The sequence below is a fragment of the Sinohyriopsis cumingii genome, chromosome 8 (genome assembly GCF_028554795.1).
Source record: "Sinohyriopsis cumingii isolate HCF-2022 chromosome 8, ASM2855479v2, whole genome shotgun sequence".
NCBI lineage: Eukaryota > Metazoa > Mollusca > Bivalvia > Unionida > Unionidae > Sinohyriopsis > Sinohyriopsis cumingii.
This window is the reverse complement of record NC_142968.1, coordinates 98,989,061-99,003,896: the sequence shown is the minus strand read 5'-3', so window position 1 is coordinate 99,003,896 and position 14,836 is coordinate 98,989,061. Positions and strand designations below refer to the sequence as shown.

Sequence of the window (14,836 nt, the reverse complement as noted above, 5' to 3'; positions counted from 1 at the left end):
TGTATTCACTGCGTACAATTATAAATATGTTATTTTATTACACATGTAATTGATTGTGCATCTCTGTGTATGTATTCCGTTGACCCCCTTGGATGAAGTTGTTTTATGTAAGAGCCCTTGGTAACTATATACTTTTCCCAGATACATGGTCCACACTTTGTGTCGTTGTATACATATGTACTGGTTGTCTGCGGTTTGTATTCTGATTTTGTTTCTTTAGACTTTCGTGTGAATACGACTCTGGTTAAGTGCTCTCATATATATTGCAATGTATATCTACATTTTCTGCAATTTCCGGTATAAACATAATTATTTAATTTTCGTAATATGTATTCATGGTCGTAAACTCTATAAAATATTTTATTATTTTATATATTGCCTCTGTTAAAAAGGCAAACTACATAGGATCCATAAATAGTTGTTCACGTACTATACGTGTTGACAATTTGTAATATTAGTCGTAATAATAAACTTAAAATGGCGCCTATGGTGTATTTTATTAGTGACTAATGGAATATCGATGTTTCAAAAATAATTCTTTGGATTTCCATTGGTTGCTGGAGGTCATGTGAATATAGTTAGTTGATCAAAAATGAATACGATATATGTACGGACAAGCTTAACGCATTTGATTTTATTTCGATTTTCAGAGTCCTTCACAATTTTATGCTCCTGGTGTAAGTCTGCAGACGTATTTGATGTTGTACTTAGATATTTATCGAGAGATAAAAAGCATTTGTTGGATTGTTCAGCGGTGATGATTGTTTGAACTCAAAGAGAGTATTCTGCAACTGTTATAAATTATTCGAAAGAATTGTGGACAACGCCATCTTGATGACGTCATGGCTCTTGAGGACCTGTTCATTTCCGGCATTGAACATTTTAAGGGGCTCTCCATTCGTTTATGACTTTCATAGAACTTTGAAGGACTAATTTTGATTCATTTTATTATACTTAAGTTCATCTCACATGTTTCATTTGTTATTTTAATGATCAAATTGATTGTTAAGTTTGACAAAACTTGTTGGTTTTGCTTCTTTTATGTTGCTTAAGTTTGTTACCATAGAGTCGTAACAATAGATAGATAAATAGACACACACACACACACACACACACATATATATATATATATATATATATATATATATATATATATATATATATATATATATATATATATATATATATATATATATATATATATATATATATAAACAATTATCTTCATGTATATCTCCATAAATGAACAACATTTACAGAAAATAATTTTAAAATGCTATTTCTTACCTGGCTTCGCCATAATACCAATGGTCTCATATAAAGTGGCATTCATATTTATAGGATTTGCGGCATGGCATGTGAGACTACCATTATATGTCACATTGACAAGCGTTAGTTCGGCACTGTCTATAACTGTGTCTGTATATGAGAAAGTCCATCGATATATACATGGGGGAAAGCAGTCAGCAAAACAGAAGACGGTCGTGGACGTATCTTGATAAATGTTTGTTTTATTGTCCGAAGTTTTTAAGATTACTTCATTTGGTCCATCTAAAAAGAGACAATGGATGTAGCGTGTCCCAAAATATTACTTTAATTGCAAACATTGATCACGAAAATCAACAATGATGGCAAATTAAGCAAATTACGCAAGGTAGTGCCTTAATGATTCTATTTTTATTATTTCTGGTTTTACAAGAAATTTAACATTTGAGATTCATGTTAAACAATGCTGAGAAAAGTAAGCATGACCATCTGTTAACTGTCATTGCTGCTACAAGAATACAAATAAAAAGGGTATAAAAAGAACGCGGTCCATATTTCGATTAATTCGAGATCGGTCAAAATATCCAAGAATTTTTCATATATTGTAATATTTGCGTTACAATCTGCCATGAATACAATTCTAGCCTATGTTATATGTATGTCCTATTTAAACTTGTTAAAAATACTATATGAAAAAATAACACGCAGGTCAGTCATGTGTTTTATGAGTTAGCTTGAAATAATCTCAATCTCTTTTTAATGCTTGCCGGATAAAATTAAAATGTATTCCTTTTGCAACCTCAGTTGAAGAAATACGAAATTAAAAGTTCACAGCAAAGCAAACAAGGTTGTGAAAAACACAAGGAATAGAACGCCGTAAAAGAAATATTTGAACTAAATGGTATTACACATGTACGGTATGTCTTGCAATCGATTCCTTGTTCCTGTTGGTCACGAATGTAACCGCGTACCTTTTACTAGAGTATATCTTTCAAACTGATGTAAGTTACTGAGACCGAATGTTCTCATCAGCAAGCTACACGACTCCTCAATCTAATGCGGGTACGATTTCCTTGTTTGTTGTCATAGTTTTGATGCATATTATAACTAACTTTTATGCATGTAGTGTTTGACCCGCGAAGGTATTTGTTTTCGTTTATTCAGCATCGGAAAATACAAACGAAACATAATTGCGTTTGATGTCTCGATTTAACACGTACAATTGCCATCCCAAGTTATGGAATAGTTGATTCATATACTGTTTAATGTGTTCGTTTACATATTCCCCTTTTCTAATATTTAATATTTGTAATAATGATTATTTTGTTCTTTAAGTCTTTAATATTTGCTGTCTTCATTTTCCTGCTATTCAGGGTTTGTAGTAACCACCACCTCTGTTGCACATGTTTTAATACGAATTAGTAGCCATCAGGTTTATTTAACTATGCTTTGGCATTGAAATTGTGATTGTAATTATGCAACTGCTCAACTGTCAGCATGACTGTAAGAATATCTTTGGTTATAAATGAAATATAGTGTAAGCAATTCTACAATTAAATTTAAATCATGCTAAGTATTATACTGTTGTTAACTATGCCTTGGACAATTCTTGACGTTAATGTTCGGCTTATGATCAAGGACATGATACATATGTTTTTTGAGGAATTCAAACATAGAGGCATCGGAAAGAGATATAAAATACAATATTACGTTAGTTAAAACCAACATATAAAGACACGTTTGATGGGTGTTTTAGCTGCTGATCTAAACATTTTTCTCGTCATGATTTCGATTCAGGAAATGTTATAGGTTATTACAGTCGCCTGGAAAGAGATACCATAAATAGATTCAATATAAGCATTAAATATGAGGAAGGTTAGTGAATATATTTCCCCAGTATGACTACTAAATATGTTTCACCATTAAGTAAATATTTCGCGGAACCGAGGTAATGTACGCTGTTTCAACGTTAATTAATTATTTTGGGACACTTTGACAGGTCATAATGTTTGCAAATCCTTAGTGAAAATAGAGGGCCAAGCTGAAGAGTTTGATCTATCAATAACCAGTGATTATAAATAATTTTAAAATGCATCTTCAAATCATGGTTACCCAAGGAGAGTTTTTAATAGAACAACTAAATATTTTGCACAAAATGTGATGAAAGAAATTGATGTAAACCTTTGGATGTTCTCTGTCGGAAAGAGCAATATAATGAAACAAGTTATTGAACATATGTATTGCAAATACAGATTTTCAACATAAATTCATAATGAAGGTATGCTGGTATAATAGGAGAGTGATGAAAATAATTAACAGAAAGTAAAGAGGCAAAACAATTAATTCCATCTACTAGCAAAATATTTAGTAAGGTATTTGTTATTCTGCGCCAGTAGATTGGTTCATTGCTGTAAAATAGTGGCCCTATAACTTCAACTTTATATCAGGCTCCATAGGGTTAGATGTTAACAATTCTCAAAATGGATCCCGCTGTTGCAATCTATAAAAATCTAAAACATATTCGAAACTGTTGTAATCAAAAACTAGTTTGTAATATCGGTGTTGTATATACAATTATTTACATATTGGACAACAAGGACGAATCTAAGAATAGCATATTTTAAGGTTTGAATAAAGAGTTTTTCTAAAGCAATGTGTACCATTGATCATGAAATGCAACAGGTATACGATACTGTATTGGAGACTGAATAGCGAATATCATCATGGTAATGTACGTTCAGTCACTGGGAATGTGCGGGAATAATGTAGAAAACTAATTAAAGTGTTAATACGTGAAGACTGCGTACAGATATTTGGGGTGCATTTGTTTACATTTGATTGATTTCACGAAAGTGTAATAGAAAGCCAGCAGTCTTTGCATATTGAGCATCAACCCATCCTGATGGCAGGATCTTGTGCGCAGGAGCGGGAGACAGAGAGACAGATATAATAACAGAGACAAACAGTAAAGTTAAAGAAGAGAAAGAAGTCATCACTATGGAAATATAGGTCTGAAGATATTACACATGGCAAACATAATTCATATAACGGAAGATAAGTCCTAAAATTGATATTGCCACTGTCGGGATAAATGTGGAATCAACACTGTGGCGATATCATTTTATCCTGCTGATTGTTTGAATATATTATAACGAACAATATTATATTTATTGGATACTGCATTCGCAGTTAGGAGATACATGTATTGCCATTGTTATTACCAGCTATAAATGTCCAATCACTTGCTTATCCTTGTTGAAGGGATCCCAGTTACATGTTGAAGGGATCCCAGTTACATGACCTTCCTGGCTTTTAATAAAAATCCACATCGCCTTGAAAGAAAAACAGGACAGATACTTTTGCAAAGTAGCTGGGGTGAGAGTGCTGATTTTGCCAAGAGAAACTAAAACGCCTTCGTCACCTAGACTTACTGGATGTAAGGCTCCTGTTTTTCCACCAAACACCCCTATAATTACACCTTCTTCAACTTAGTGCTTGAACAGGCTTTACAAAAATGGGATAGAGATAGATAAGATTCGTTAGCAGTCATATATGCCTTTACATGGTATTGCTCACAAACTCTGTAGATCTTCACCCGTTTTCTGATTCATTCAATAAGTGTTTAAATGATCAGAATTATGTTTTCAATGCTGCATGTTTCACACTTGTTTTCATAAAGCCACCGCTGGACATTGTGGATATTACCTGCTCTTATTTGCTTTGTAAACGTTTCTTTTGTGCCTCATTTCACTCATCCACATAATCAACTGATCTCTACATCCAAGAGCTTGCGTAGTTAATCCATGAGCATAGGTAATAAATCATACAATCATAATTTAATTAATCAAATTAACCCAAACTAATGTTAATATTTTGCTAATGAAGCCCACGCCGATGACCACTATATGTCATAATATCGAAGCTGCAGCTCAATCACAACACCTTCTAGTAGATTCCATCATGTTTAAATTGTGTGATTCATTACATTTACATAAATACGTTGATTATGCCATGGTAAAGAATGAATAATGAGCATATTTCATTAACAGCGAAGTGACGAAAACAAAACACAAAAGAATCTGACCAATATCCTCAACTTACATATTTTCATTGGGAAAGGATCACTCTGAAATCCACTTCCTGGTTCTGTGCAAGTATAGGAGTTATATTGATCATCAGCTGATAAATCTCTTACAAAAAGAAACATATTGTCTTCAGAATATTTATCGCTTTTGATTATCATTGATCCATTAGCTCTCCAGGAGAACCGTCCTGCTAACGTACGGGGTGAAAGACACTTTAAGACTATGGACGAATCCGATGCATTATATTTGACTGCGGCTATCCTTGGAATCAGAGCTGAATCTGCAAAGTTGAAAAAAATAAAAGATGTCCGTTTTCTTAAAGTTAGAAAATGTCTAATCACATACGTATAAATGTAATTTGTTGTTATATACCAAATATGGTTAGGTTAGTTAATATTTTGTGCAACTAAATCTGATTTCAAATCTTTACTGTTTCTGGAGAAATCTTAACGTTATATAATTCACCCATTATATTAGTATAAGCATGCATTATTACTACTTCCCACCGCAATTGAAAATTGACACATATATTGTTCAAACATGAATACAAAATAATTTCAAAGCAAATATTCTTAAGTAGTCTTGTGGTATAGATCGATTCAGGTTGCGTCGATTATAATGTGTCTTTTAATTGAAGAGAAATTCATAATTTATGTATATTTATGTTTGCGTATTTTAAGTAACGTGCAAGTGTCCATCAATATAAACATACAAAAATAAACCAGTAGTTTGATACCATATCTAACTTTTATCACGATATCCTCTATAATTGTGCCGGTGGCAATTTTCGGATTCGTTGCCTGACATGTATAGGTACCATCCGCTGTCACATTAACTAGTTTCAAGTCTGCGCCGCGCCGCATCATGGTTTCTCTATGTTTCTCAGCCCAGATAATTATACATTGTGGGAAACATTCGGCAGTGCATACTATTGTTATGGAACCAAATTCGTCCACTTCGGTAATGTTGCGGGATGTATTAAACACAATTTCATCTGGACCATCTGAAAAGTGAAAGAATGAACTTTGGAGTTATATCTAAAGTACACAGGACTGGAACTGACATAATGCGATGGATGAGAAGTATGGGTGACACTTTCTATAATCTAAAAATTGATGCAAAACAGAAAGCATATTAAGAAAAGCCTTGTCCATATTTCAGGTCGACACGCTGAGTGGTATGTTCGACGAACATTGTCCTAAATGTAATTTGCTAATGTTAAGCAGTGTAGGAATATTACCTGAACAAAATGTATATTTTGATAATGCTTTTATGTTTAGACAGTGTTCTTGTGCGCTTCTAAACAAGCTACCCATCCCTAATTTCATCATTCGGTGATACTTATGGATACTGATATTTGGCACAAAATTATGTACATAGGTTTGTGTGATATGCTCCGTGTAACATTTGTTGAGCAATGACTGAAGAAGAGAATAATATCATTACTATTGCTGCTACTACTACTTTTACTACTACTACTACTACTACTATACTCACAAAGAACATCCACTGACAAGGAGCTTTCATTAAATACACTCGTTAGAATATTTTGGACTTTGCAAGAGTAATTTCCTGACATTTTTCGTGTAATATCCATTATTTGCAAGGTATTCTCTTCAGAGAAAATGTTCTTTTGGCTCGAAGACGGGTCCTGTTTAAACCATTGAAATGAGCAGAGTGGAGAGCAATCTGCAAGGCAGCTAACGTTCAAGCAATCATGTTCGCTGACAACCACACTTTTTGGATTGAAAGTGATTGAAGTAGGTCCAGCTGAAAGTAATATACATGCAGTTGACTCAGTTATAAACAAAAACAAACACCAAAAGGTTCTAGCGGTCGCAAGTTCATAATTTGACATACTGTTGAGGTTGTTTGATCATTAAATCCACTGTACTTTCATTTGTGCACGCCATACAGAACAGGTATATAATTTAAAATATCGATATAAAGAATAAAATGTAAATAAATTATTTCAAAGCTTCCAAACTCAAATAAAACATATAAGAGTCCTTGCCCTTGGGCACTACTTATCGTATTTATATATCCTCTTGCTACATATATTTGCGATATAACCTTCACAAAATCAGCACATCGATTTTAATTCGTGATTCTTTGGGATTCATATGGATGGATGTATGCATAATAACGCCAAACACACAATCATTAGCTTACATATTTTTATCCAGAAAGGATCACTTTCTAGCTTACTTCCTGGCTCTCGACATGTGTACATATTCGTTTGGTCTTCAGCTCTTAAATGTCGTACAAAAAGCAAAGCACTGTCAGGTGAATATCTGTCACTGTGTTTTACCAGAGATCCATTAATCATCCAGTAGAACTTTCCCTTGGGCTTGCGGAATGTATGACACTGTAGCACTACAGACAAATCCGAAACATTGCGCCTGACTATGCCTATTTTTGGAATCAATGTTTCATCTGTAAAAGTGAGAGAAAATATCGGTTTCAATTTCCTACACTGAGAATAATGATTTGATATTTTAAGAATAAATGTAGATTGTCACTACAATCCTTATGACCTATACTTAAATATTCCTTACACCTGCTCGAGTCTAAATCTAGATTTACTGTCCTTAACTTACAGTGAGAAAATTTAAGAGCCAACTGATTCATCTCGTCTTTATTGCGTTAGTGTGTGTTTATTCTGTATTTATCTCACAAGGTTCATGGATATAATCAGAACATAGTGTTAATATATATATACTATGCTCAGTGGGTGCAGATCAACCCCAGTAGTAGTGCCATTTTGATGTTTTGCACACTTTTGCTCCTTTGTAACCTGACACAAGTCACAGCCTCTGTCCCACATGACTTGAAGTGTGAACACTATGAACAACCCATTGATGATATTATTAATACCCCACGTGAGCACCAGGCATGTGGGATATAGGTTATGACATAAAAAAGAATCTTCATATCAACCGTTTCGTGGATCAAATTTCATACCAACACCAGCGTGGGTCCGACGAGGATTAGTAATGCAAGTAAAAAATTTCAACAATGTTCGGGAAAACCAAGCCGGACCCGTGTGAATGAATTGTATTACTTTGTCCGTCATAGCGAACAGGGAATACATAGAAGGCACATCTCTGACCCAACCGTTGAACTTCGGAAGATCCTTTTTATGGTAGACTTGTTGCCATTTACGGTAGAGGCAAAATGAAATTAAAGCTGACAAAACTAATTCATGTTGGTTCGTCCGTGTTGGAAATTTTGAAGCTGTTGATGACTTTTGTTATGTCAAGCTCAAACATTTTTAACACGATCAGGAGATGTTTTACACATACACTGACTTGCTGCTGATATATATCACTACCAACGACATATAAGTGATACCCACTTGATCAAATTGAATATATATATTTTAATAGAGACAATGAGAGAATTACATTGAATTAAACTCGGCATATTTTTTTAATATATATTTACTATACAACTTGAGACTGACGAAAACGGTATTTTAATCTGTTTTTCCAAAAGATGATTACTTTTGAACTACACATGTGCACTTCCGTAAGATATCTGCATATGGCATTTTGAATATCAATCAATCGTCAGCGCCTGCAACTTAGTTTGAAAGTTCATTATCACTGAAGGTATTTGCAGTGTCATGCAGAAATGATGAAGACTTTGCTGATGAATTTGTGTATATAAATGTCGGTCCGAATCATATTTGATGTTCCATTGTCGATCTTCTTTCTTCTGACAAATTGTTTTATAAACCGTTGGCGTCACGTAGAACTCATTTAGGCTACGTTTTATGAGTAAGTAAAAGAGAGCACTGTTCCTTACAACAAAATGTTTTGAATGTATTTATTTTGTGTTGCTGCAAAAAGTGTTATCAATGGATATTTTGAAGTATTGACGTGCTTGCCGACTTTGCACAAATAGGTGTCTTTTGCATCTCTTCGACACTGCATATGTGGTCTGCGTCGTTGTTGTGTCACTTGATATGTTTCTTTTCCCGTTTATTGACTGTGTATTTCATATTTTTCAATTTTCTTCAATCGCGTTGCTTATCGTACTCATTATTATTGTTTATATTCACTGACCTTTCAACTACCTTTAAAAGGTGATGTTTTAGTTTCTTTTATGGTAATTCTGTTTCCACCGCTGGTTTCATCAAGGTATAGTTGATGTTGTTTTTCTTCTTTACAGCACGCTCATGACGGTTTCTTAGCCGAAACGTATTCTGCAAAGGCTATGTGTTGCTAAATTTCCAGGGTTGTGGAGCAACTTTCAAACCGTGTAATTCTCAATCTCACTTTTTTCTTTCCATTCTGTGAATCTTTTAGAGACTGATAAAGTATTGTGTCCTCACTTTTAAGTGGCCGTGGATCTATAAGAACAAATGTCTTCTTTCCCTTGCTTAGTTTTTGCATGTCGTATATATATGTTTTGTTTTGTTTTGTTTGCTAACTAAAATAATCTTTCTGCTTTTCTTCAGGAATATTGTTGCTGGAGCCATAGTCCTATATCCCGCAATTGTCCAAAAATTGCTTTTGTGGCAGATTGTACGAGTAGACCTCATATTGTGCTGTGCATAAACAGCTGTACCTTTTATTAAACCATCACAATAAATTGCCGTACCCGCTGAGCATAATAAAAGGGTACATGGTCAACAGAGGAGCAAGTGTCAGAACAAACTGAAACAGATGAAGAGCACGGTGAAATTATTTAGATAGCTAAACTGACCAATGAGATACAAAACCAAAAGAGCAACTACAAGGACTATTTTGCGTCTGCCACACTCCACTAAGACATTGATTAAATAGGAGAAACCACTAGTTTAATTGCAAAAGGTAAAAGTACATTTGAAAACGTCGTTAGAGAAAATGCTGCCAGGTTCCCAGATGTGCCACCCGAGTATGAGTCAGGGATAAAAACAGAGTTTTAATACTTAAAGAAAATATGCGCCAGGCGATCTTCATAACGCCTATACTCGTTGCTAGCCGCTAGAAAGAGTAGCGGCAAAAATACAATCAAGGACACATTAGACAAATATAAACATTGAATGTCTTAAAATGGTATTCTGGGAGTTTACTGGAAGGAAATAATGTACCAGTGATATGTGGAATCACCTTTTTGCGAAAGGTTATTTCAATTAATTGTGGTGTTATTGATTAAGACAAAACTTTTGGAGAGAATTTAAGGAAATGTGGCGCTTACCTTAAACTGTGATGCGATCTGATAAAAGACAAATTCCAAGTGACACAAACCATGACGTCAAATATTTTAGAGATGACGACGAACAACGTTTGCGATATCAACAATTGAGGACGAATACTGTTTCAGCAATACTCAAGACGTGTACCCCAAACGTCCGCACATGCACAGTCAAAACCTACAAAAACGCAAGAAGAAAATGAGCCATTTAAAACGCATCTGCACAACAACGGAGACCTTGATTTCACTCACGGCAAGAACAATCTACTGGACAAAATCATAAGACAAATTGATACCAAAAGCAATCAAAATGTACGCCAGCATCCACGCAGAATCGACCTGCTACACACATAACTGATAGCTAATAAAGCCAAGGAGAAGGCCTTACTGGACTTTTTTACAGTAGCAACCTCGTGAATGGATTGAAAATACTTGTGAGATCGATTCGGGCGGGCAACAACGATATGCAAAATATCGATGACGAGTTCTGAAACGATTGCGACACTTCGAGCTTTACGTGAAATATTTGCTGCGATGCAGCCGATTGTTGAGATACAGCCCAAGGGTTACATCGATGATACAAATATTATCAACAAATCCAGAGCTCAGATGACATTGTCTGCATCTTTTGCTACTGGTAAATCGCGAACACTTAAGAGCTCACTAGCATCGCTGCAAGTTTATTGCAGTTGGCCTAATTGTTTATCAAAACCGTTTGGGGGTCTGTATGCGAACAACACATAATGTTTTCATCTGACGCTGGAACCACCTGGCATAATATTGAACTTCCCTCTGGCGATAAAACATATCATTGATTAATGAAGACATTTGACAAAGAATCGCATTAATAACTACCAAAGACTCTTAATGAACAGGTACGTTGTGAATCTTCGTAGTAAAATTATGACGCTACAACTCTACATTATGAATCAGTCTGGCCTTAAATATAATACCGACGGTTGTAACTGGTCATTTAAAAACCGTGCGAGTTGCCAACTCTACAAACACCGTTTATATATCCGCTGCATCAATATGTAAATAATTTGCAATGCGAGTCGTTCACGAGAGCAAGAAAGATTGATTGTGGATTGATGATACAACTGACGGCTCAAAGGCTTTGAGATTGACTACGGTGATTAGTGACAAGAACACCACCAAAGGTTCCAATTGCACTACAAGCTATAGAAATTATGCCGCATGCGGGTGGTAAAATCATTAACGAAGCAGCGCAAATATGATTGCCAGATTCAATGATTGTAAATCTAGCACATGGGAGTGGTTATGAGTCACAGACAAAGTAAGAAATGTATAGTTTCATCATGACTCAATTCAAGGATATATCTGATTAAACTTTTGACATGAGCGCCTGTGTTAGTGGATCGAAGGAAACGAGATTTAAAGTATTATTAATATCTAGTTAAGGACCCTAGTCAATAAAGGATATAATTTGAAGTACATACCACGACACTGTGTTTTCGTCTATGTGAGACAAACTCCAAAGTGGAGTAGATCTTGTTCAAAACACCAATACAACCGTTGGATTTGTTAACAACCGAATTATGGCGTTGCTCCACAGTGCATCTTATTCCATTACCGGGAAATATATTGAATCAGTTCTTGACAACGCAAATGTAGCTACAATGATGACACTTGCCTATAGTCAAAATACTTTTGAAATAAATGTAGACAAACTTGACTAATTATGGGTCACGGGGAACGAAAATGATGCCTAAAAGTGTTGATTGCTTCTAGGTATAAAGATATTATACTGGGTAAGTATATACGACATTTGATTTTGGAACGGCGGAGGATAAGCGATTTATAAAGGGAAGGGATCTCAATTTAAACCAGAAATGACTTAAGTACATCTTTGACTGGATCTATGAAAAACTGGGGTTGGACAGTACCTGTTTTTAGGCAAGGCAATAAATGATGCAATCTATAGCTGGTATTGCGTCATACATGATATGAATTGCATCATGTTATTCCTGGCAGTCATAAATAAGCTACATCACTCTACTGAACAAGGTACCCTAGACCAGCTCTAGAAATCAAACACCCTAGACCAGCTCTAGAAATCAAACAGTATCGTACTTTCGTATTTGTAACTGTTTGATTTTGCAAAGGGACACGTGTATGATCAGCCAAAGTGATCAGAGATGCCTCGTACTTGTGCGAACAATGCAGATAACTTTTGCAATATTTGTGGTGAACTGATATGTGCATCACAAATGCACAGTATAACCATTATGGTTAAAACAGCATATCACCGTTTTAAGCAGCACGATTGGGGATCAGGGCAAGAGGTGGGCCCCACACATAAGGTGACGCACTGGTGCAACAAATCTTCGCCATTGTTTAACAGGAAAAGGAAATATATGCCTTTTGCAGCGCCAATCATTCCAGCAGTTGTTACTTCTTCATGGTGCCTCCAGTTGAGAAAAGTCCACCAAAGAAGAAAATATGGACTGTGCATTATTCAAACGTTCCATCAGCTATACGCACAAGTACCCCACGGAGAAGGACTACTGGTTTCGGATGAACCAGAATCAGTCACTTCAGTCAGACAAGAAAGAAGAAGAAACTTCTAATCATTAACCATCCATGTCACAAGACCCATGTTTTCTCCCATCTTCCTCCTCTGAAGCACACCTAATAACACAAAGTGAACTGAATGACCTTGACAGGGATTTGCAACTATCCAAGAGTAAGGCAGAGCTGTTGGGCTCAAGACTAAGGCAGTAAAGGCACCTAGCAGGTGATGTTAATATTTCCATGTTCCGTGACAGTCAAAATGATCTTGTCCCATTATTTTCTTGGAAGGTGATCGTGGGCGGAAACAAAATTGATTAAGTGATAGCAGCCCTCAACATCATGCATGATCCAGATCAGTGGAAACTGTTCATTTATTCATCAAAGATGAGTCTTAAATCTGTTCTGTTCCATAATGGCAATGTTTTGCTATCAATTCCATTCGATTATGCAGTCCATATGTAGGAAACCTATGAAAACATGAAACAACTTTTGAGGTGCATAAACTATGACCAACATCAGTGGCAGCTTTGTTGCGATTTGAAGGTTTTCGCTTTCTTGCTTGGTCTGCAAACTTGATAAACAACGTTTTGTTGTTTTCTCTACGAATGGGATAGTAGTGCGAGAGATTCCCACTACATCAAGAGCTATTGGCCAGTCCGACAGTCATTTGAGCCTGGGAAAAGCGTTCTGCATCCACCACTTGTTGTATCAATGAAGATGTTATTATCACCCTTGCATATCAAGCTCGGTTTGATGAAATATTTTGTCATGGTCATAGAGAAAACACAATCTGCTTTCAAGTATCTCGGTGGTAAATTTCAAAGCTTGAGAGAAGCGATGATAAAGGAAGTGTTTTTGTTGGTCCTCATATTCGTGATCCTGTTCGAGATGATGCGTTTGACCGTGCACGTCATGGCAAAGAAAACCCGATATTAAAAGCCTTCGAGTTAGTGGCTACACATTGGCTCTGAAGCCATAAGGCAGACAAGTACAGGGAGTCGGTGGAAAACCTCAAGGCATAAAAAAGCCTTGGCTGCAATATGTTACTAAATATACTTTATGCAATCTCATCTAGATCATATTTACACTGAACGGAAGAGCAGTTAGCTACGAGCCCGGCGAGTGATTTCAAATAGCATTGCAACAATTGAGAAACGCTATCAGGGTAAATAGAACCCATCATTGCTTGCAAACTATTCCTGGAAAGTGACTGGAGATGCTCCATTTAATGATTAAAAGAGAAAAGTCAATAAACGTCAAATAGACACTGAATCAGGACTAAGTTATATACTTATATATACCCAATATTGTTTTGCCATTTGTTTCATAATCAATGCTATTTTTTATAACACTTGCTGTTTTTCAAGTGTTACAAAAACAGGAAAGGTGAAATACTATGATGTAGATCATCCATGAACACATGAAAAGACCTAGGTTTACAATTTATGACTCACACGCTACTATCTATACAATATATATATATATATATATATATATATATATATATATATATATATATATATATATATATATATATATATATATATATATATATATATATATACACACACACCAGAATCTAAAATGACGTAAATATCCTGGAAACGGTAGCGAATCAGTTACTTGAAGTATCATATTGGAATTTAGCCCATCATAAACCGTAATAAGTGTACATTTTAACAAGTGTTAATGGACCTGTCAGATACAGTGACGACTGCACGAGAACAATTGGTCCAGCTACGATATTTATCGACGATGCATCTGAT

The 14,836-nt window shown here is 35.4% G+C and overlaps 1 protein-coding gene across 1 annotated transcript in view; it reads right to left on the bottom strand.

The window, feature by feature from the left end:
* The window catches only part of LOC149794222 (hemicentin-1-like), a 71,481-nt gene that overhangs the window by 4,309 nt on the left and 52,336 nt on the right, over positions 1 to 14,836 (bottom strand). Inside the window, exons 9-13 of the mRNA XM_089966546.1 lie at positions 7,524 to 7,787; positions 6,849 to 7,121; positions 6,088 to 6,354; positions 5,368 to 5,631; positions 1,288 to 1,551 (exon numbers count right to left, since the gene is read on the bottom strand). Coding sequence (XP_089822672.1) covers positions 1,288 to 1,551; positions 5,368 to 5,631; positions 6,088 to 6,354; positions 6,849 to 7,121; positions 7,524 to 7,787 — 1,332 coding nt within the window. The remainder of the gene's footprint in view (positions 1 to 1,287; positions 1,552 to 5,367; positions 5,632 to 6,087; positions 6,355 to 6,848; positions 7,122 to 7,523; positions 7,788 to 14,836) is intronic.